Raw genomic sequence first — 23,525 nt, forward strand, 5'->3', positions numbered from 1 at the left:
TCTTGCCACAGGTGGCTTACGGATGGGTTTTGTTTGGCCTGCACAGTGGGTGGCACACGAAATAGTATCTAATTATTCAAAAAACATTTCTGCAAAAGAAAGTAAGCAAGAACTCTGTTACAAGGTGAAAGGTGGTCTTTGTACTATTTCGCCACAACCAGCTGGCTACGGCAAAGATTGGCTGTCTCTAGGCAAGCAGCCTCTCACCTATTAGCCTGATGCCCTCTGCCAGGTCTGGCTCCACCGTATGCCCCCTCACCTTTGCATTCTGCAGCGAGGCCAGCTCCACCGCCTTCTGGGCCAGGGTCAGCAAATTGGCCTCCTGCGATGCCCGGCGCCTCCGTCGCGTGCTCTGGATTACCCCGCCCCGTAGCACCTGCCCACAGTCCCCTGTGCTCACTGCCCTCATGCCCTCCTCGCTGCCCATGGCAAGAGCCTCTCGCTCCCGGCCATTGGGTGCTAGTCTCTCTCCATCAGGCAGTAGCTGTGACTCCCTCAGCTCCAGCGGGAATCCCAGAGCTTCAGGATGGGGCTGCCCCAGGGAGCCAGGTGGCGGCTGCTGCAGGGGCCAGTGATGTAGGAACAGGTTGCCAGTGAGCTCCTGCCCAGGTTGGGTGCCAGCCCCATCCAGGGTGGTGGGAGGCAGGATACCCTCCTTAGAGAGGCGGCGGGAGCGGCGGGGGAAGGGGATCTGGACCTGAGGTAGCGCCGGCTGTGGGGCTGACTCCTGCAGGAGGGCCTTGCGCAGTTCTGGGTTCATATCTGGGTTGGGGGGGAAGGGGTAGGGTGCCATGCTGTGGTGAGCCAGGTGTGACTGTCCCAGTGGCCCAGCCGGCTGCAGGCCAAAGTCCTGGGGTTGCTGCGAGGGTGGCTGTTGCATGGGGTAGAAGTTCTCAAAGAGCGGCATCTGGGGTAGGGCTGCCTGCTGCTGCTGCTGCTGCTGCTGTTGCGGTTGCTGCTGCTGCTGCTTCTGCGGAGGGAAGGCAGCCACCGCGTTTGGGGGCGGTGGGCCCTGCCGGAAGACCTGCCGGTTCACCTGGTGGCCGAATGCCAGCTGGAAGGGTTGCAGGGGCAGTGACTGGTTTGGGGGTTTCTTGGCTGCATGGAAAGAATTCAGGGGTGCCTGGGGCCGCCCTACCTCCAGCTGCACCTTCTGTGGCATCACTGGCCGCACATTTCCATAGCGGTCCAGCTGTGGGCCCCCCGCTTTCTCCCGCTTCAGTGCCTCAGGGTGGTTATAGTAAGTCGCGACTCCCACTCCAGGATGCGGGTTCCCCTTGGGTGCACTGTAGAGGGACAGACTGTGGCAGTTCCATGTTGAATGGGGTGGAGGCTGGCCTGGCTGCTGCTGCCAGCTGCTGTCACTGACACCCCCACCTCCTCCACGCTCCGGGCCCCGCCCTGGAGCCATCACAGAGTTGGGCCACTTTACTGAGGCTACCTGCTGGGACAACATGGCTGCTGAGGTCCGCTCAGGCCCATACACCACAGAGTTCAGCAGGGCCAGACTGCTGGGAGGGGGCAGTTCCACAGGCTGAGAGGTGGAGACTGCCCCTCCTGGACCCTCGTGCCCTACGTACTGCTCCTCCTTCACTCTGATGGACTGCTGGGGGGGCTGCAGGGGAGGGGGCTGCTCCTTGGGAGCTGGTTCCTGGCCCCCGAAGAGGCAACGCTTCCGCTTGTTCTGAGCCTTGGGCTGGGCCTGGAGGTTCATGATGTGGCCAACTGAGCCCTGGCGGTGAGATCCCGTTCAACAGTCACCCATCCCCTGGGGAAACGTCCTGCTGGAAGCTGGACTCTAGTCCAGGAGCCAGGGAGGGCAGAGCAGGGGCAGAGGAAGACGCTGGACGATGAGATCGGGCACTGGGAGAAAGAACTGCTGGCTCTTCCTTTCTCTTCCAGAGAGGCTCTGGGGCTCAGCTACTCTTCCCAGTTCATGATGCTCCACAGGGTCCTGGCACCTGCAGAGGGAAGAGCAGTGACAGTGTCAGCCACAGCGTCCCAGGATGCCCCAAACATCAGCACAAGTGTAAGAAAAGGGGCCTCCAAGGGCCATCGGTCTCACCACCTCATATCACAGGAACAGGCCCCAAGTCACAGAGCAGCATTGGTGAGGCAGGAGCCAAGACCTTCTGGGGAGCTGCCAGGAGGGCAGGAGAATCAGCTGCATCTCCCAGGGCACCGTGACTCTCTTGTCCCACCACCTCACCCTCCTGGTTCAGCTCCAGGACTGCCTGCATCTGGCTGTGTTATTTGTGCACTGCATAGGCACATTCTAAGGGACAAGTGGAGCTGACATCCAGCCCAAGCCCCTCCAGCCCAGCTGAGAAAGGAGCAGCAAAAGCCACACTGGCTCCCCTCTCCTCTTACCCAGGCCCCAGCCCCCTGGGCAGCCAGGCCTAGTCCTCCTGGCACACATCCGTCTATGCAGGAGCCTCCCACCAGACCCAGAAGGATCTTTGTCCAGCCAGTGCCTCCTCCGACACTCCAAGCACAGCTCAGGCTCAGGAAGTGGAGAGGACAGGGTCATTCCCGACATGGCCACTCCTCCTGTGCAGCCCCAGGGTCAGGAGCCCCAACAGGCCCTTGTAGAGTCAGGGGCCCAGGGTCAGGGTCACCAAGGCCTGCAGGTAAGGCCCCAGACGGGTGTGTGCAGTCCTAGCCCCACCCCTGGGAAGAGCTGCTGGGTGGGGTTCTCGCTGCCAGTCTTTCCCAAACCAGCACAGAACCTGTTTTGCAACCCTAGCAGGGTGGAGGCAGGATCCAGGCCAAGAGCTGGTCAGCCGCTGACCCCACCCCTGCCTGACCCCTGCCCCTTCCACCGCCAAAGAGCCCCGGCAAATAGTGTAAACTCAGATCGTAGAGGGTGTGTATTGCTAGAACTCAGTTCCAGAAGGTTTCTCCATGATAATGTCATGACTAAAGTACACAGTTTTTCTGTTTTTGTTTCGTAACTTGATTTTTTAAAACAGTCGCTACAGAACAGAATCTAGACCCGTATTTTACAACTTACATAGCTGCTTCACGTATTTTTAAAGACTTTTTATTCCCTCAGAGTGCTGCTTGGGTTTTGTTTTTTTCCTGGGAAGTTGGTGGGGGTGGGAGCTAAATGGCCCACCTCTTTCCCTAGTAAGATTCTGGTCCCTGAGAAGAAGGGAAGACAGCTCGGGTGGCTCTGAAGAGGAAATCTCAGGCCCTAGATGCTACAGGTCATTGTTAGCAACCCCAGCAGCTCCCAGGAAACCAGCCAGGAGCAGCGGAGGGCAGGGCTGGGCGGGCACAGAGTCCTGACTACACCTAGTTCACAGTTCGGCCCGCCCCCAGCACCGGGAATGCCCCTCCCAGGCTATCGCTCCTCTGCAGGCTTCCGCAGCTCCCCAGCCCCTGCGCTCCTGGAGCCTGCCTGCCTCCTGTCCGCCTGCATGACTCACTGAGGGCCCCCTCCCTATCTTTCACTTTCACCCAGCACCCAGAAGGGGAGTAACTTCCTCCTCCATTTCCTTCCTCAGTCCTTGGGCCTTGAAGAGAGTAAAAGAGACCCTCCTCGTGTGCAGCCTTTGTCTTTTCATATATGAAGCTAGAGGGAGGGAGAGGCACAGAGGCTAGGATGGCATCCAAGTCACCCTGACCCCCAGTAAGAGGGGAGTGGGGGGATTTGGACAAGAAGTGGAGAGCTGGGGGCTGGAGAAACAACCTTTCTCCAGCTTTTAAACCCGCATTCTCTGACAGTCAACCTAAGTCAGAGCAGGAACCTAAAAGCTAACCCCCTACACTAAAAATCACCCTGGGCACCACCACGAAGCTGCAGGATAGGACTGTCTGGCTCCGCCTCTCCGAGGGAACATCAAGCCCACAGAACTAGAAGTGCGTGTCTGCAGAAGCAAGACAGAGGAAGGAAGAATGTGCGCCAGCCTGGCAGGCCCACGTGCCTCCAGGGGGCTGTGAGCCCCTCCAGTGGGCGCTCACACACACTCACGCCTCCCTTCATCACAGCCCTGTCGCCTTGTGAGCCACAGCACTGGCTTGAGGCCTGGAGCAAGGGAAGCTCCACGTGGCAGGTGGGCCTGGATGCACGTGCCAGTGTGAACCTGATGGAGGGCTGCGCCCCCTCCATGGGGATGGCTGCTCAGCACCTCTCACAGAAGGAGATGAGGCGGGGTCTGCGGCTCCAGGACAAGCCTGCTTCTGCCCAGGGTAGGGGCCAGAGGCCAGACGCAGGTCTGACAGCGACTTACTCACAGCTGTATGGTCAGCCCTGGAGGAGCTGGGCTTAGCTGGGAAGCCTCCCACTCCCACCCTGCACATCAAGGAGGGCCATCATTCAAGACACCACAGCAGCCTCTGAAGCTGAAATGGACTTGCTTTGAAGAAATCAAGGGGCCTGGTTTGGGGAAGGCTGAATCACCCCAGAAGCTTCTTGCTGCAGAGGCCTCTCTGTCACCCTCACTGAAGAGCTAAGGGTGCCAGGGGCATGGACACTCAGGCCTGGAACCCTCAGAGAAGAAAGGTCATTGGCTGGGAGTGGGGAGAAGAGTGGAAGATACTGGCAGCCTGGGAGGAAGGGTGAAGGGGCACACCTAGGCAGCAGGGCACTAAGTAGTGATAGGAGTAATGATGATGGTGATGGTGCACCCGTGCCAGGCAGATCCTACATGCTTTGTATCCTTTAAATTCCCACCATGACCTTATAAGGCAGGTGTTGCGATTTTAACCTCTATTTACAGGTTAGCTAGATGAGGCTCAGAGGGGCCAAGTAAGTTGCCCACAGTCACACATTCATTATGTTGCAGAGCCAAGACTGGAACTCCCCAAGACATGACACTAAGACCCCAGACCCCTCTTCATACACCTCCCTTCCACAGCACACTCCACACCACCTCCAGGCAAGGATTTTCTAGACACAGATATCCCTTCTCACTGGCACTGGGAAGCCCCGTACCCCTGCCTGAACCTTTGGCAGGTACTCTCTCCCATTCTCCCCAAATATGGCTGAGACCCTTGACCCTCCAGGAAGGGAGGGCAGGGAAGGGTCTCACCACAGAGGGTCAGCAGATGTGTGAGGTCTACCTGCAGGGAGGCCTGAAACACTTCCTCCTGCACTGGCCACTCTAGTCCCCGATCTGGGGACTCTCCGGCTCCTGCAACCCCAATCCGGGCTCAGTTGCTGCTGGTGGTGCCTCCAGCTCTCAGACCCCATGGGCTCCTCCCAGCCTGCAACTCGGGGTCAGGACTGCACCACTTCCTCTCATTTCTTCTACCCCACCCCCACTGCCCTGTCCCTCAGGTGGAAATCAAACTGCCCTTCCTCACAGTGAGGAAGAGGAAGGAAGACACCTCCAAAGGCTGCTGACCTGTAGGCCTAGTCCCTGAGGTTGCAGGGAAGAGGATGTAACGAGGAACTCCTGCCAGCAGCTCAGCCCTGGGACGAGCTGCAGGGCCTCTGACAACGGATGCAGGAACACTGCAAAAGGAAACCCACAGTCACCACAGGGCCCCAAACACTGCAGTCCGCCCTGTCAGTCTGTTTGACTGTCACGCTCTATTCACTTTTCCCTTCCTCCAGGCTCCTCTTTGCAGCAACCAATCCTTGACCAGACCCACAGGTACCCCTGGGCCAAAGACAAGGCAACAGTCAAGACCAAAGCCTGGGACCTAGCAGGCTTTCAGGAAGTTCTATGGTGAAAAGCACTTGCTCTCTATAGAAGAAAGCAGTGTGCACCAAGAAAAACAAAACACAAAAAACCGTGCTGACCCCACATATATGTTTTGCAGACACATGAGGGGAAGGTGCTGGAAAGGCCTTTGGGTATTCAGTGCTGATGGTGACACCAGCTCTCCCGGGATGTCAGCTCAAATACACACTGCTCCCCAAGGGACATCGGCAGCCCAGCCGCACACCCAGCACTAGCTGACCGACCCCAGGAGAAGCCAGTGAGCTATCACCACAGGGCAAGGGGCCAGACTGTAGCCACTGCAGGACCAGGGCCACTCACCTGTCTGCTTGGGGCAATCAGCGTGTCCATTTGAGAAACAAGACTGTTGTGAGTCGAGGTCACACAGGCCAGGGAGGAGATGCCAAGTTGATCTCAGGAGCTGCAGGGGCTCAGCTCTGACCTGGGGGTGACCCGAGGGTCCCTGTCCTTGTAGGCTAATGCTCCAAGCTCCCACTTTTAGAGCCTGGGTAGGCCCCACAAGCTCAGCACTAGGAAGAGGGGAGTCAAAGGTCATGTGTCTGTCACCCAAGGGCAAGACAGGCCCAAACTGAGTCTCCAGGCGAGTCAGTTCTCTGAGCTGTCTTAGGACAAAGTCTAAACTCCCTGCCCTGTCCACAAGTCCCTGCAGACCTTGGCTCCTGCCACCTCTCTCGACAGTCTGTGCTTGAGCCAGGGCCTCCAACGTGCTCTTCTTGCTTTGCTTCCAGGTCTTTGGCCAGGCTGTACCCCTTCCTGGGGACAACTTCTCATGCTTTTCATCAGGCCAGGTCCTATTCACCCTTCAGGCTGCAGACACTGTTTCCACCGGGAAACCTTCCTTGACCCCAGAGCTGAGACAGGAGCTGAACTACAAGCCCCTATAACACACTGTGTATGGCACACTAAATCCCAGGTGCCTGCTTCGTCATCCCCAGCAGATAGCAGGCTCCACGGGACAGGGTTGGCAGACCGTTGTACCTTGGCACTTGGTTTGTATCTGCCTGTCAGGATGCTCATTCAAGACTGCGCCCAAGGTGAGTCAGAGCCACGCCTGGGCAGAGGTGACACAGCCCGCATTCCTGCCCTGGGCTCCTGCCTGCTCCTGACTTCTGGGCTCTCTGATGCACACCAGAGCTCCTCAAGATGCTGGGATGAAGTGAAAAGACCCGGCCCGGGATCCCACTCTACCCCTGGCCCAGGCCCTCTCCACCTATGTGGAACACAAGCCCTTCTCCCTGGTGGCCCACAAGCCACCTACCCTTGACTGTCACCTGCTGCCCCATACCACATGCTGGCCAGCTGGAAAAGTGCCAGCTCCACTGTTGCCCTCCACCCCATTTTTCTAGGCTTCCACCCCACCTAGACAGTAGCCAGGGACACAAGCCTGTGGTCTGTTTACCTCATGCCCTGACATGGCTGGACCTCAAGACACTAAGGTCTGGCCAGGATGCCAAGGAGCCATAACAAGACCCTGCCACCCCCACCAGAGGAGCACAGCACGGCCCAGCTGGCCCCTTCATTCGGGCTCACATCCTGAAAAGCTCTCTGACATTCTGGGGTCTCCAGCTATAGCCAGACTGGGTACGTGGCCTGGAACTGCCATCTTGGGCCACCTAGAGTTGCCCAGGCCCTAGACAAACCTTCCCTCTGGACCCCATCTGCAACGCCACATGTATCCCCACCAACTGGGCCTTCACACACAGGCCAGTGCACCCCATTTCTGCAAGCCACTGGACACATAAGCCCTATTCTCAAGGGGTTTGCAAACAAGGAGGCTCTGATACAACAGACGTGGATCTGACTCCCGCAAGCGTCATTTTCCCTGGGAGCATGGGAGAGCAGGTAAGAGGCCCTAAGGTCGGCCCATTCCCAATCCAGACAGTCCCTGGACCATCACTTCTCTGGACTGAACTTCAGCTCTCAAAAGCAGAACCCAGGCCAACAGGCCAGAGAGTCATGAGTCCCAGGGGTCTCAGCCATCAAGCTGCTCAGGATCAGAAGCTTGGCCAGGGTTCAAGCTGCCTGAAGTTTGAGCTTACACAGTAAAAATGCCAGCACTGAGATGCTTTTAAAGGGATGTGTAAGAGAAGAATCCTTTCAGGGCTTATGAGGCACTCTCAGGGTTCCGTCCAGGCTTCTACCTTGATTGCCTCTCTCCCGCAAAGCTCGACAAATGCCCACAGGGTGTCCATGGAAAGCTGGGATCTCCAAGTTTGTTTTGCCAGGATGGGGGAGGTGGGGGGCTGCTAATGCAGAGAGAAAACAGTCATGAACAGAGGCGAAAAGGATTAAGCCTTCAGGCTCAGCTTTTGCCTGCACTGAAGGAACTGCCTGCCTTCCTCCTAGGCAAAGGCTACGAAGAATCACAGGCAGTCCTGGAAAACCCCTTCCAGTAGGACCCAGGGATCCCAGCAGGAGTAGGGTAGAAGCAGGCAGATGTATGCTTCCTCCGCAGGAGACTCAGCAGATGTTCCTGAGGCCCTCTAGCGAGGGTGTCCTGGGACCACTGGGGTCCTTGGTCTGTCTCCTCAAAACCGTCTCTATGCCCTATGCAGCTCCCATCACTGGAGGCTGCTGCAGCTCCTCCTTCCCCTTCTGGAAGGGCCTGGCTCCCCAGCAGGGCTAGAGCAGGGCTCTCTGAAGTCTGTGCCTGAGTACCCCATGCCAGAGTATGCCCTGGGCCAAGATACAGATGAGGCCACTCACAGGGGCCTCCCCCACCACACACCCTCCCTGCTGCAGCTCTGCAGGTGGGCCTGCTGCCCCTTCGTCCACTCCACAAGCATTTGCTGAACACTTGCTGCAAGCCAGACTCTGGGAGACACAGGAGACACAGAGCTTCCAGGCTGCTGGGGAGACAGATGCACAGAAACACACGCTAATTATAATGCAAGGCAGCCGGTGCAGGGACTAGGGGTAAGCAACCCCTGGGGACAGGCAATCCCTGGGGGAGCTCCCTGACTCTGAGCCTCCCCTAGAGCTGTTCCTTCTGCCTGGAAGCCCTGCTTCCACTCTCACAATCTGCTTTTCCTCAAGGCCTACCTCCTCCAGCTGGCCCTCCAGCATGTATTGTTGTTACTCATTAGGAATCTTCATGCTCTTAGACTACTATCCAATAACGCTTCTTCAATTCCCTTCTGTTCCTGCACAGAGCCTGGGAGCAGCAGGGCCTGGAGACAACATGAACCAAGACGGAGGGCAGTGGACTGCTGGTCAGGTAACCAACCAGATGTCTGGTCCAGGAGCCGCCACTCACTGGTTCCTGCCTTTGAGGAGCTTAAGAGCCTGGGGTGGGAAGAGACCTGCATCCAGGGACCAAAGAAACACCTTTGCAAAAAGCAAGTGCCACGCGGAACAGCAGCCACAAGGACTAGCTGTATGCCGAATGCGGCAGAGTACCGCTTACCTACATAACCACTTATTCCCAACTGAGAAACGAGGAAAGGCTGGCTCTGAAAGTAACTTGTCCCAGTTCACAGAACTCATGACTGAGGAGTCAAGATTCAAATCTAAGCCTCCTGACCCCAAACCAGGTCTCTCTGTCACTGTGTCAATACCCGTCTGTGTAGATGTCAAGGAGTGGTTCTTAAACCTCAGTGTGTGCAATAAAACCCGCCCTGAGAGACTAGTTCATGGGTCTGGTGCGGTAGGGGTCAAGGGTGGGAAGAGCATGATGGGGAATCTAGGATGCTTCACAAGCAGCCAGGTGGTGCCCAGGCACTGCAGCAGAGGAATGGCTAAAGAGTCACAGCCTGGCATGGTGAAATTTCCCAGGATCCACCACTCCCCATTCCCCAAAGGCACTACCCGCCAGAGTGCTGTGGCCTGCCCAGGAGACATGAGGGGTCGCACAGAGCCCTGAGGGGACTTTGCTCTCAGCCAGTCCTAGGATTAACTGTGGCTCTTACCACATGTGGGACCCAATTGAGTGCCCATGTTTACTGAGCACTTACTATTTGCCAGGCACTGTGCTAAGTCCATTGCAGGCAGCATTTTATTTAACCCTTACTGTTCTGTGTCTCGTTATTTATAGGCCAGGAATGGTATACTCAAAAATATCTATTTAACACAAAAGAAGACAGTAGTGGAAGAACAAAAGAATAACAAAGACATAAGACATACAAAAATCAAATCACAAAATGGCAGCATAAATCCTGCCTTATTCATAATTACTTTAAATGTGAATGGATTAAATATCTAATTAAAAGGCAGAGGCTGGCAGAATGGACTTTAAAAAAAATATGCAATTATATGGCAGAACGGACTTTTTAAAAAAAGATGCAATTTCTTTAAAAAAAAGAAACCCTTTACATGCAGAGATACAAATAGGTTGAAAGTAATTAGCAGGGCAGGGCATGGTGGCACATGCCTGCAGTCCCAGCTACTCAAGATGCTGAGGTAGGAGAAATCGCTTGAACCCAGGAAGTGGAGGTTGCAGTGAGCCCAGATTGCACCACTGTACTCCAGCCTGGGCAACACAGTGAGACTCTGTACCAAAAAAGAAAAAGTAAGGGATGGAAAAAGAGATACCATTGTAAACAGTAACCAAAAGACAGCTGGAATGGCTGTACTAATATCAGACAAAATACGTGGTGGCAGGCGCCTGTAATTGCAGCTACTCAGGAGGCTGAGGCAGGAGAATTATTTGAACCTGGGAGGAGGAGGTTGCAGTGAGCCAAGATCGCGCCACTGCACTCCAGCCTGAGCAACAGAGCTAGACTCCATCTCAAAAAAAACAAAAAAGAAAAAAGAAAACTATTATTATAGACAAAGAATATTTTATAATGAACAAAAGTGTCCAAACCTCAGGAGGCTATACCAGTTATAGGCATGCATGTACCTAACAACAGAGCCCCAAAATACATGAAGCAAAAACTGTCGGAATTGAAAGGAAAAATAAACAACTCAAATAATAGTAGGAAACTTCAATACTCTACTTTTTTTTCATTTTATTTTATATATACACATGAGAGAGAGAAAACACTCTACTTTCAACAACGAACAGTACAACTAAATAGAAGATAGACAAGGAAACAGAAGATTTAGACGCTATAAACCAATTAGACCTAGAAGACCTATATAGAACACTCCACCTAACAACAGCAAAATACACAGGAATACACACTCTTCTCAAAAGCACACAGATACTGCAGTCGTAGGTGAACTGTTGTCTTTGTTTCTTTTTTAAAAAGAACAGGCCCAGTGCAGTGGCTCACGCCTGTAATCCCAAAATTTTGGAAGGCTAAGGCGGAAGGATCACTTGAGCCCAGGAGCTCGAGACTAGCCTGGGCAACAAAAGGAGACCGTGTCTTTACAAAAAATAAAAAAATAAAAAAAGAATTAGTTGGGTGTGGTGGCCACTATAGGCTATAGTCCCAGCTACTCAGGAAGCTGAGGCAGAAGGATTGCTTGGGCCCAGGAGGTTGAGGCTGCAGTAAGCCGTGTTCATGCCTCTGCAATCCAGCGTGGGTGAAAGACCAAGATCCAGTCTCAGAATTTTTTTTTTTTTTTTTTTTTGAGACGGAGTCTCGCTCTGCCGCCCGGGCTGGAGTGCAGTGGCCGGATCTCAGCTCACTGCAAGCTCCGCCTCCTGGGTTCACGCCATTCTCCTGCCTCAGCCTCCCGAGTAGCTGGGACTACAGGCGCCCGCCACCTCGCCCGGCTAGTTTTTTGTATTTTTTAGTAGAGACGGGGTTTCACCGTGTTAACCAGGATGGTCTCGATCTCCTGACCTCGTGATCCGCCCGTCTCAGCCTCCCAAAGTGCTGGGATTACAGGCTTGAGCCACCGCGCCCGGCCAGAAAAAAATAAAAAAAAAAAACAACACACACACACGGAACATTCTCTACAAAAGATCATTATTAGGCCATAAGACAAGTCTCAACAAATTTAAAGGGACTGAAATCACTCAAAGTATGTTCCCCAATCAAAATGGGCTGAAACTGGAAATCAATAACCGAAGGAAATTTGGGAAACTTACAGGAAACGAAGGTTAAAAGTAACTCGCCAAGTTCTCTCAGCTCAGAAAGGCCCCTCCCTCCTCAGCCCATGTTCTCCACACCTTCTGTATCACAGCCCTAGGCAGCTGCAGAGCTCAGACTTTTGCAAAGGCCTGGGTAGCCCCTCTCCCAGACACACACTGAACCTGACCCCAAGCTTGATCCCGACAGCAAAACAACTAGGGGATGGAGAGGCCTTTGGGACTGCAACAGCTTGTCAGGCAGTCCTGTTTTCCCTGGGAAAAATGGCCACAGGCAAATATTTCCACTTCCATGACCAATCTACAAAATATCCAAAAGACAGATCCTTCCCAAAAGAAGGGAGCTAACGAGTACTTCCCTGGGCTGGGTCCTTCACATATTCGAATCCATGCTTATAAACCTCCTATGGAGGAGTCTTATGTCCCCATTCTCCAGAGGGAAGTTGAGGCTCTGCTGTTACAGAGCCAGAAGCAAGATTCAAAACTTTATCTTGTGTCTTCAAAGTCCTTGCTCTTTCCACCACCCTCCCAGAAAAATCTGAAATCTACACCTGTGGGCCTCAGAAGGAATGCTACACTTGAGAACTTCACAAAGCCAGCTCCTTCCCAGAGCTGCTGCTCTTCCCTGGGGGCATTTCCAAGCACAGCATGGTCTATTAACACTCTTCTTAAGAAATAATCCTAGCCCCAGTCAGCCAGAAACAGGTTCCCCTCCAGACTGGGGCGGGGCGGGGGGCTTGTATCTGTAAAAGCCCCTGGAAGCCAAGAGAGCCCAAAGGGTTTTGAGGTGTGGGGGACTGCAGAGGTTAGCTGGAGGCTGCAGGCTCAGCACCGTCTCACTCTGGAATAAAAGCCTCCATGCCACATGGAGAAAGGTGGCTTGGGCCTCTCTTCAGAGCCAACTGGCAAAGCAGGGCCCAGCTGGGAAAGCTGAACAGATTCCAAATATCAAGGGATGTCAATGTTTACCTACTCCAATTCCTCGGTCCACAGAGCAGTCCAGAGAATGAAATAAACTTGCCCGAGGACACACAGCCAGGAGCAAAATCAAGGACTCCAATAACAATGCTTCATGCCTCCATTTAGGCAGGTCCCACCACTTGGCAAGACACTGGGCAAAGCATGGAGCCAAGGTTTATCCCAACATCACACAAACAAGGCTTCATCAATAACTCCAACATTTCCACTGGGGGTGCTACTATATGCCAGGCATGGTGCTAAGCACACTACATGCAGCATCCTGTGGAATCCTCTCACAGAAAGGTAGATATTAGCATTATTATTTTTGTAGAGATGGAGTCTCACTTTGTTGCCCAGGCTGGTCTTGAACTCCTGGCCTCAAGGGATCCTCTCAACTCAACCACTCGAAGTGCTGAGATTACAGACGTGAGCCACCACACCAGGCCATCAAGGTAGGCATTATTACTCCTCCTTTCTAAACAAGAAATCTGAAAAGACCTGAGGTCAAATCACTTGCCTAAAGTCACAGCAGTATAGAGGCAAGGCCAGGACTGCCACCTAGGCCTGCCTGTTCTGCAAACTTCCTCCCGCCAGAGTTTCAGACTTGGGCATCACACCAGGCTGCCTGGGATAGAACAGCAGCAGCCTCTGGGTTGCTCACGTCTGCTCCCTGGAGAGCGGCTTCAGCTGGACTGAAAACCACCATGATGTTCTGAGATGTGGCTGGTCAGGTAAGGTGGGTGGGAGAGGCCGGGCAGGTGAGTGGCTTTGAAGATGAAGAGGTTATAGGTGATTACCTCCAGTGGGCCAACCTGTGGAGGGCTCGGCATCTTTGCCTAAAAGGAAGCCACACCCCTTCCACACCCTCCAACCCCACAACTGAGGTTAGCCAACAGCTCTTTAAAAATAAAGCCAGGCTGGGTGCAGTGGCTCACATTTGTAATCCCAACACTTTGGGAGGCCGAGGTGGGCAGACCACCTGAGGTCAGGAATTTGAGACCAGCATGACCAACATGGAGAAACTCTGTCTCTACCAAAAATACAAAATTACCCGGGCATGGTGGCGCAGGCCTCTAATCCTAGCTACTCGGGAGGCTGAGGCAGGAGAATCATTTGAACCCGGCGCATGCCTGTAATCCCAGCTACTCGGGAGGCTGAGGCAGGAGAATTACTTGAACGCAGGAGGTGGAGGTTGCGGTGAGCCGAGATCGTGCCACTGCACTCCAGCCTGGGCAACAAGAGCAAAACTCCATCTCAAAAAATAAATAAATAAATAATGCCTTCGGCCAGGCATGGTAGCACACGCCTGTAATCCCAGCACTTTGGGATGCCAAGGTGGAGGGATCGTTTGAGGTCAGGAGTTCCAGACCAGCCTGGCCAACATGGTGAAACCCCATCTCTACTAAAAATACAAAAATTAGCTAGGCATGGTGGCGGGCGCCTGTAATCCCAGCTACTCGGGAGGCTGAGATAGGAGAATTGCTTGAACCCAAGAGGCAGAGGTTACAGTGAGCCAAGATGGTACCACTGCACTCCAGCCTGGGCAACAAGAGCAAAACTGTACCTCAAAAAATAAAGTATTGACTCTCCCCTGCTTGTCAGATAACCCAAGTCCCCATGGAGTCCAAGCTCCAGTCCCTTCTCCTGCTACCCTGAGGTCTGGGTCAAATCAGCTCTCTGCTTGGGTTCCCCATTCAGGACACTGAGCATCAGCCCCCAGCCACAGCCTCCCACATCTCCGCATGGTGCTCTCAGAGTGTTGCTTCTCCCAATAACTTAACTTCCTAAATAAAATCTGTTCATCGCACATCCCGAGTAGAGGAGACAGAGGTGCCCACTCACTCCAAAGATCATTTGTCCAAGGCTCATAAAACCAAGTCCTCAAAGGTAAAATGACCTGCCTAAGGACACATGGCTGACGACCTGGGTAAAGCTACAGTGAGGGCCTCCCAGGTGGATGTTCTCACACTTAGCATCCCTCAGACCTGGCATTGCCAGGTCCTTGACATTCGTCTGGGGGAGGTAAAGCAAGGAGTATAGTATGTGTGTCAAACCTACCAAGTCTTCATCAACCCATGATTCCTCGTCGGTCAGGGTTGGAAAGGGCCAAGACCCACCTGGTGCCTGGGGGTTAGATGGGTCAGTGTGTGGCAGAGTGGTATGAGAGTAAAGAACGGGGGAAATATGGCTCCCCAGTACATGCCAAGTGACCAGGAAGCATAAAAATTTGCCACCAGCAGAGGGGGGAGTCTCAGTGTGGCTGCCTGGGGCCTCCTAGAAGGGCTGCAAAGTGGGCACAGAGAGACACCCATTTGACTCCACAGCCATCACATCAGCCTCACGTCCTTCCTCAGGTCCTGGTCAAGATGCAAGACTTTTGCCAAAGGCTCACGCATTCTTTGCATTTCTCCAGTCTCTGAGCAGCTGCTGCAGGGCCTTTTCTCCTATGTTGATTTATTCTTTATTGTTCCTGAAATACACCCAGAGGCTTTTGGCACAGCATGCGGGCACAGCAGAGCATCCAGCCCAAGCCCCAAGTACACACCAACCAGGCTCTCTGGGACCTGGGCCAAGCCAGCTGGAATGATGGGCCCCAGGTCAGACCCAGCAGCCAAGAAGGGAGACCAAAGATCCCACCTAGCCCCAGTCTTTGATCCCCAGAACTGTTCTTAGTACCTCAGAGGCTGGGATACCTTTAGCAGGGAGGAGACACTTGGGAGGTCCCCAGGAAACCCACAACTAAGCTGAAACAAAGCCTTTCCCCTCCTCCTGTGCATGTGCCTGGCCAGGCAGTCCCCAGGTCCACAGCTGAGTCCTCCACAGAAGGGCCTCAGGGCTCAAGGCTGGGCTCCTGGCTGCCCTGTGAAGCACCTGGAGAGGGAGGCAGCAGGGAGGTCTTCTCCACCCTTCCCAGCCCAAAATATCTCCCGTATCAGCCAGTCTAATGGTGCCCGAATTCCTACTATCAGCACTTCATACCAAGAATCAAAGCATTGTTCCCTGTGCACAGGAAAATAGCTGGAGGAAGTGTGGGAGCTGCAAGGTAAAAGAAGTCAGGGGCAATGTGTGCTGGCTTCCCCAATCACCAGCCTCTGCAAGCCTGGGGATCCCTACTGGTGAATGGGCACAACAGTTTCATCTTCGTTATTGTGGGACACAACGAGGTAATACACAGATGAAGTGCCACCTGGCACAGGGTATGCACTCAATAAATGTGATTCCTGTCTCCCTTGCTGGGTAGGGGTGGTTCAGACATCGTTATCAGTCTTTAACACCTTGGAGGAAATGAATGGTCCGACTCTTCCAGTTCCACAGCTGGCTGAGAGCAGGGCTGGCCAGGCAGGGGCAGGACAGGGAGACTCAAAGTCCTAGCAACAGTGTGGGGCTCTGCAGGCACGCACAGCTTCTGGCCTATAGACCCAGGAGAGAGAGGTCTGGCGAGAAAGTCCAGAGGGCACCCAGCAGAGGCCTCCTTTAAACTCAGCTATGCCAGCAGGGCCTGCCTACAGGGATACAGGGGGATGAGGGTACTTCCCAGATAACACCGGCAGAGCTTCCAGGCCCACAAGGAGGAGCCGCCACCCTCCTTTGCTCACTCTAATGAAAGCAATAAAGGGGAAGGTGCAATGGCCAGAGGGAGGCTGAGGAAGGGCTGCAGGAAGTAGAAGGGACTCCAGTGTGGCAGAGACACAGGGCCTGCAAAAAGCAAGCAAGCCTGCTCAGACGCCACCACAGTAAATGTCCCACAAGTGGAAGTGCCTGCCTGGTTATTTTTGGCGCCTCTTCTGCCCAAAGCCAGCAAGGAAGGGCAGCTGCTAGCAACATGGAAGGGCTGTTTACACTCAAGTGTGCAGGCACTGCAACAGGGACAGAAAGCACAACTAGCAGCCACCATGCAGACAGGCCCCTGCTCCCGTTTTTCCCCTCCCGACTGTCCCCTGTTGCGTGCTGCACAGCTGACAGAGTGTGGGTACTTCTGCTTTTACTCAGATCCAGCCTCCCAACCACAGGACTCACTCACGTACACGCAAACAAATAAATAACTATGGAGCCAGCTGAGGACTGAGCCACACCCAGGAGTCAAGACAGTATTCCTTTGGATTCTTCCTGCACTCAAGCTGCCCTCCCAGCTTCCAAACTGGGAGGAGCAGTGACCAGGCACGGGACACAGGAGCAGTCCCTTTCCACCCTCCCAAAGTGAAAGTGGAGACAGTCTTCGGAACCTCAAGCATCTCACCACCTCTCAAGGCTTCCCCATTTGAAAATGCAGGATTTGGACTAGATATCCCAAATGGTTTCCCAGCTTTGGAATGACTCCCTGGAGGCCAGGACTATGACCCGAGGCCAGCTGCGGCCTCAGACAGAGGAAGGCCAGGTCGGGAGGAGGATCTGCGCCACAGCTCACGTGAAGTCTCGGGGTTGCAAGTTATCACTTAAGCCTGTTTCTGAGCTATGGGGGCTTTACCTACTAAAGAAATGGCAAGTTCTGGCAACAGTAAACTGGATAGGGGCCTCTGCCCAACTACTGGGAAAAGCGGGGGACCAAAATATCTCACCATTTTCCTTCTTGTCTGGATTCCAATTCCCCAGAGAAGCTGGGCAGCTTTAGAGAGAAGCCCCTTCTGGCTGGCTACAAGCCTACTGTAGCTCACTCTCTCCATCCAAGCTTAACTGGGATAAACCTTGCCCTGGGCTCCTCTCCCCACTCTCCTTCCTTCCCAGGACTCCTAGAGGAAGAAGCACTGCCTGGAAAAAATGCTCTCACCATGAGAGCTCCCTGCGGCTGGGAGAAAGGCAGAGGGAACAGGGAGCACCTTCCCTGGCTGGCCACAGCACGAGGCTGTGTTCCAGGAAGAGCAAGAGCGGCTGCCAGGGAAGCCTCAGCCCCAAGCCCCGGCTCTTCCCCACCAGCTCTTCCCCACCAGCCGAGAATGACAGCCAGCAACTGCAGCCCTCAGGGAGACCCCCAGCCCCACCCCAGCACAACTCCAGCTCTCCTCTGACAGTGGTAACTTTCTTCTTATATAATTCTTGGTGTTTCCTTCACCGTTGCACCTAATTTTAATGGGTAAAACAGCCAAATCAGTCTTTGGAGGAAAAACTCCCACCCTTGGCTCTAGCCAAACCTCCCCTGAGGTCACACTGCAAGGCTTCAGGTGAAGCAAACAGGGGACTTTTCTTCCTTGGCTGAGAAAGCAGCCTTCCTCCTGCCCACCCATGTGAGCAGCTCAGCCTGGGGCCTGGGCGGGTAGGTTCCGGAGAGCATAATCTGATCTCTGGGAAGCTGGGCCCTCAGCCCTCGGCTGCAGGGACACAGTCCCTCTCAAAGGCACACAGACACCGGGTCTGGGCCACATGTCTAGGGTGAAGTGGATCAAGCAGTTGTTCCCAGGGCACAATGAACTTCATTTATACAAGCTTCAGTGGCCTGGTAGATTGCTTTCCTACTATAAGCAGGATACCTTTCATTTTCTCTTCCTTGATAGGAGCCAAAGGCAAACACACCGGACCCAGTGGGAACTGGTGAAATGAGAGTTGCCATCTGTTGAATACCTAGTATGTGTCAGTCACTTTGCATGCATAATCCTGTCTAACCTTCACAGCCTATGAAGTACTATTATCATCCACATTTTACAGGTGAGGAAACTGAGGCCCAAGAAGTTAAGCAATGCTCAAAGCCACACTGCAAGAGGAGATGCTGGGGTATGAACTCAGGTCTGCCCAGGCCTCATTCCCATGTACCCACCAGACTTCCTTCAGTCACTGCCCAAGTGACTGTCCACACACCATCCAGGAGCAGCGTTCTGAGTGTAGAAGCCAAAGTCCGTGTGGACGAATTTTGCTTGAGGGCTCCAGAATCTGAACTGATGCTCCGACTATTGTTGCTCCCAAGTGTGTGACTGTGAGAGACCATGTCAGAGAGTGTGTGTGTGTGCTGAGGTGGAGAGAGGGTGATCTGGATTCCAAATTGCAGTTTCCAACATTAAAGTTATGCTGTAATGCTTCTGATTCATAAAATGAGCTCATAGTCTCACAGTATCCTGAATGTTGCTTCGAATGCAAATGCAGGTCCCTTAGTAAGAACCGGGGATTTCAGCATACTCCACCCTAGCCCCGGCCCAGCATGCAATTTTTCAGTCCCAGAATCAAGAGTTCTCATGTGCAGAAAGAAGCAATTCCTCCAACAAATTGCAGCCACTGGCTCTGCTTCCTGCCACCTGCAGTGAGTCAGGGAAGAATGGAGCCCCAGGCTGCTTCTGTACTGATGCATGCGTGCCTGCACACACACAGGAAGGGTACCAACCTGGGCTGGCCAAAGGAACTGCCCAGGCCAGCAGATCCCTAGGGAGATGGCTCCACAACTCTTTCACCCTGAGGTCCCCTTAGGGTCAGGATGACCGACACATACACTCCACAAGGCCAGCTACAGGGCAGTGCCAGGAAACTGGGTTCACCAGCACCAGAATCACCCACGGTACAGTGACATTTTTGAAACCAGTGATGCAATGTGAGGGGGTTCCTGCAGCAGGGACTCACTGGGCCCAACACATGCCAAGTACACCTTTTTTTTTATGGAGATCTTTCACTAATTTGTTCAACTAACATGCACTAAAGCCAGGCGAGGTAGCTCAAGACTGTAATCCCAGCACTTTGGGAGGCCAAAGCTGGTGGATTTCTTGAGCCCAAGAGTTCAAGACCAGCCTGGTCAACATGGCAAAACCCTGTATCTACAAAAACACAATAATTAGCCAGGTGTGGTGATGTACACCTGTAGTCCCAGCTACTTGGGCGGCTGAGGTGGGAGGATTGCTTGATCCCAGGAGGCTGAGACTGCAGTGACCTGAGATCGCACTACTGCACTCCAGCCTGGGCAACAGAGAAAGACCCTGTCTCTAACAACCAAAAAAACCAAAAACCAAAAAACAAAACAAAAAAACACTAAACACTAGATGCCAAGCATTGTGGGAACCGTTCCGAGCTCACACTAGAAGCAGAGGCTACCAAATACTGAAATGTGCTTTAAGCACTTTATGTATACTAATTCACAGAATCCTCACAGTAACTCTATGAGGGAGATACTGTATAGGGACTCTAGCTCGGAGTCTTTGTTTTTGACCACCACACTCCAGTATGTACACAAATAACTACATAAGGTGGAAATGAGTGTTCAGAAGATGGCTACAGCCTTCAGAAGTGGCATTTGAAACAGGACTAGAAGGATGAGCTGGAAACCCCCAGTCACTTTGTGGCCGTCCCCACCCCAGCATGAGCAAGGTTTTCTTCTGAGAGACCCAACTGCAAGAGAGGGGCTATCAAGGCCAAAGATTCCTGGACTGGGCCCATTCCCCTTCCCCTCTTCTGTCAGAGGTCTTGACACCCCTGGGCAGCCTTTCTCTGGGGACTCTAGCCACAGGAGGTCCTCAGCTGAATCCATAACTGCATGTGGTCTTTTCTTTTGTTCCACTTATTGAGAACAGCAGCCCACAGGGTCAAACACTGGGGCTATTTTAAAATCCTACATGTAAAAATTAAATTCTCATCCCTATGGGCACTCCAGGGCGCTCTTTCCTGGGGTGGAGTGAGGAGCTGACAGAGCCACGGGAGTGGGCGTTCTGCTGGCACTTGGAGAAGCCACATTGGCAATGGGTAGGCTGTTTCAGAGCAAGCTGGCAAGCTGTATGACCTGGGGGGATCCTCCAGGTTCTTCACCCCCTTGTCCCCCCGGGAGGTACACAGACCAGAGTAACCAGCCAGAGGCCAATCCAATTAGAGTGGAGACTGGACCAGGGCCATGCAACGAAATGGTGTATCACAGTAATTGAATGTTTACGCTCCTATTATTCACTGTCCAGAGCAGTTGGAGAAGGAGGAGCTACGAATTCTCAACCCAACCGGGGAAGGCTTCGCCTTTTCCCTGGCTCCTGAATTTCAGCCACTTCACACCCGAGGAAAGGGTGCATTTCTCTGATCCAAAAGGGGTGTGTGCCACACCTTCCATGGGAGGCTCCGGAGCAAGACAGGTGGTTTCTCCCCTCAGCCGAGGCCCCCTAGGGAGGACTGGCTTCTCAGTCCACCTTCAACAGGCCTTCAGTCTCAACCCTGAAGCTACAGGAACAAGAAGATCCCACACCACCAGGCCAGGATCCCCCTGCCAGGGCAAGCCAGACATCCCCTCCCCCAGCCGCAGCTGCCAAAAAGGATCCCCCGCATACGCGTGCCACCAGGGCCTCCGTGGCCAGCCTCTCTTCCCCGATCCCACCGCCCCCTGGGCGAGGCTCCACAGGCTGGCACACAGGTCCCACGTGGGATGGTGGAAACAGGAAGCAGGCACCGTAGTTGTGACCAACAAAGTTTTAAATGGGGCATATAACTTCCCCTTTCATCTTCTCACCAGCTCTCCCTGGAGGCTGGGCTGGGACGGACACCGGGCCTCCACTTTGGGTGGCAGGTACCTCCTCCATGTCGGCCCGCCTTGGGGCTGAAGCCTGAAGGCCCCAGGGCACACGAGGTCCCCCTTTCTCCCCTGGACCCTTACCCAGAGGCCTTGGGGGCAACCTGGCACACACGCTCCTGCATGTGCGACTTGGGAGGCAACGTGACCAGCTCCACCAAGCCGGCCATATGCAGGGCCGAACACAGCTCCCCGAGAGGCGCCTCGCGGGCTGGGCCGGCTGCAGCGGCGCGGGCGTGCGGGGGCGCACGGGAGGATGACAGGTCTGAGGTGCGCCCGCCTGCGCGAAGCGCTCCAGCCTAGGCCTCTGCTGACTGCATTTGCCCCAGTTCCCCGCCGCCCCTGCATCTCTGTCCCCCTAACTCCCGGCGTGGACGCCGCGTCCAAGCCCACTTTCCCGTGCACGCTGGCAGGGGAAGGGGCTCCCGCGCCAAGTTCCCTCAGCTGGCGAGCCCCTCGCCGCGCCTTCTGGGCCTGGGCTCCGTCACGTCAGCCGGTCCCCGCAGACACCACGTTTCTCTCGGGCGGAGGAGGAGCAGCCGGATTCCCGAGCCGCCGCGGGCCGCCGGGTGGGGAGGGCTTTCCTGGCGGGGCCGCGCCCGGGTGGGCGGGGGCCGCGCACAAGCTGCGTAGCTGCACAAACACCGCGGGGCTGCGCTGCACCCGCAGCTGCGGGCCGAGGGCGCGGGCCGCGGGGGAGGGGGCGGAGGGCTGCAGGCGGCCCCCGCACAGCCACACGCGCCCGCTCCACCGCCGCCCAGGCCGCAGAAGTTCGAGCACAGCGGCCCCAGCGGCCCCCGCTCCGGGCAGTGCCTGCAGAGCTGCAACCCGCCGTGCGAGCAGCCACAGCTCGCGCGCCGCCTGGAGTCCCCTCGCCGGCCCCGCCGCGTGCAGGCCTCGGCCGCCGGCCGAGCAGCCCCACTTACCCAGCTCCTGCCCGGGCTCCGGGCTCCGGACTCCGGCCTCGACTGTCCCCCTTCCGCCGCGGGCCGCCGCCTTCGGTCGCCTCCGGGACTCCAGCAGCCTGCACGCACTCCCGATTTTAAAAACAAACAGGCGCCGTCGCCTCCCCGCGGCGCTCGTGGGGCTTCCGCCAGCCCGCGCCTCCCGGAGGCTGGGAAGTTTGCTGGCAGGGCTCGGGCGGGACGCGCGGGCTGTCACCCCCCACTCGCGATGCAGGAGCCTCGGCGCGCCCCGCACCCGTGCTGTCTGCCTCGCAAGCGCTCTCCCTCCCTCCGTGTCACCCCCAGTCCTGCGATGCAGTGTCAGGATTGCACGGCTCTGACTCATCGGTTGAGCTCACAGCTTGAAAAAAAAAAAGAGAGAGAGAGGGCGAGAGGCAACAGCGAAGGAGGAGGACTCTGGCGTGCTACAAAGGATTGCACAACTCGAGGCTGGGAGCGCGGAGCGCCCAGCGGCCGGCCGGCGCGCGCGGCACCGCGGCGAGCAGGAACCAGCTCTACCACTTCATCAGCTCAACTGTCTCGGGGCGGCCTCAGCCAGCAGGCCCGGCGCCGCCCACTTCCTGCGACCAAATAAGGCCGGGGAAGGCGTCTTTAAACCTCAGGCGGCGGCCGGGGCTGGGGATTTCCAGCAGACCTCACCTCCACTCACGAGTCGGTCGCCGTCCCCACCCCCCGCCCAGGCTGGCGCCCCCGATGGCTTTGCTGGAACCCACGGGCCACGCTGCTAGTTCCTTTCACACCAAGGTCAGGAGGAGACGGTGACGAAATGTTTGGAAACCCATCGAGCCTGCCAGGAAAGTGTGTGTGTGATGTTGGGGAAGGCACAAGTCGCTTTCTTCCACAAAGAAACTCTCTCTGGTTTTGGATACGGTAAATCATGCACAATCCTCTCCAAGGCACTTTATTAACAGACTCCCTGGGTTTCACTTTCTGGCTCAACAGCGTCCTGGTGCGTGTAAAGGTTATTGAGATTGGCCTCAGTCCCTAGAAAGGACCCACCATCTCCATCACTTAGGTGAGGAAAATCTCCTGGATTTAATTCTAGCAACTCAGGCCAGACTTGAGCGGCTTTTCACTCCATACTCACATTTTCCCCTGCCTTCCCTAAATATCCCCCTGATCAATTCTCAGGTCCAAGCCTTGATGCCTCCTTGCCTGACCGGTGGGAAGATGGGAAACATTTTTGCAGCTGAAGAGGTTGGTTCTGGCCCCCACATTCAATGGGGCTTTAGGGCCAGGGGAAAATTCAGGGGTGTGTGTCCTATTCTTCCTTCCAAGTTTTTTGGTGATGGTGCAGTGGTGGTGGTGGTGGCTGTTTTTCAAGGAGATGGGTCAGGAGATTTTCCTTTGAAAGAAAAACCACCCAAGAATACAGTGTGTCCTGGCAGCCACTTTTCAAAACCCTGTGGCTAGACTTGAGAACCAGGTGCATCCCTCACTTTCTCAGGGAGAAGAGGAGGGAGGGGCAGCAGAAT

The 23,525-nt window shown here is 55.0% G+C and overlaps 2 protein-coding genes across 12 annotated transcripts in view; one reads left to right on the top strand and one right to left on the bottom strand.

Annotated features, from left to right (window-relative positions):
• The window catches only part of MIDEAS (mitotic deacetylase associated SANT domain protein), a 75,086-nt gene that overhangs the window by 23,621 nt on the left and 27,940 nt on the right, over window positions 1-23,525 (bottom strand). For 4 of the 11 annotated variants that reach the window (XM_073997751.1, XM_005561729.4, XM_073997750.1 and 1 more), the window contains exon 2: window positions 260-1,961. In XM_073997751.1, the coding sequence (XP_073853852.1) occupies window positions 260-1,714 (1,455 nt within the window). In that variant the 5' untranslated portion in view covers window positions 1,715-1,961. Of the gene's footprint in view, window positions 1-259; window positions 1,962-5,351; window positions 5,462-22,011; window positions 22,353-23,525 lie in introns of those variants that run through there. The other 7 variants (XM_065549046.1, XM_073997752.1, XM_065549045.1 and 4 more) reach the window with 3 other exon arrangements.
• LOC141407305 (uncharacterized) lies at window positions 18,103-22,550 on the top strand. Its single transcript, XM_073997754.1, has one exon. It carries the CDS (start codon window positions 21,342-21,344, stop codon window positions 22,368-22,370), a length of 1,029 nt encoding a protein of 342 aa, XP_073853855.1. The 5' UTR covers window positions 18,103-21,341; the 3' UTR covers window positions 22,371-22,550.

The sequence above is a fragment of the Macaca fascicularis genome, chromosome 7, assembly GCF_037993035.2.
Source record: "Macaca fascicularis isolate 582-1 chromosome 7, T2T-MFA8v1.1".
NCBI classification, from domain to species: domain Eukaryota; kingdom Metazoa; phylum Chordata; class Mammalia; order Primates; family Cercopithecidae; genus Macaca; species Macaca fascicularis.

What these genes read in the sequence shown, in the direction of transcription:
- LOC141407305 (XM_073997754.1), top strand. Translation starts at nt 21,342, where the DNA reads ATGACAGGTCTGAGGTGCGCCCGCCTGCGCGAAGCGCTCCAGCCTAGG.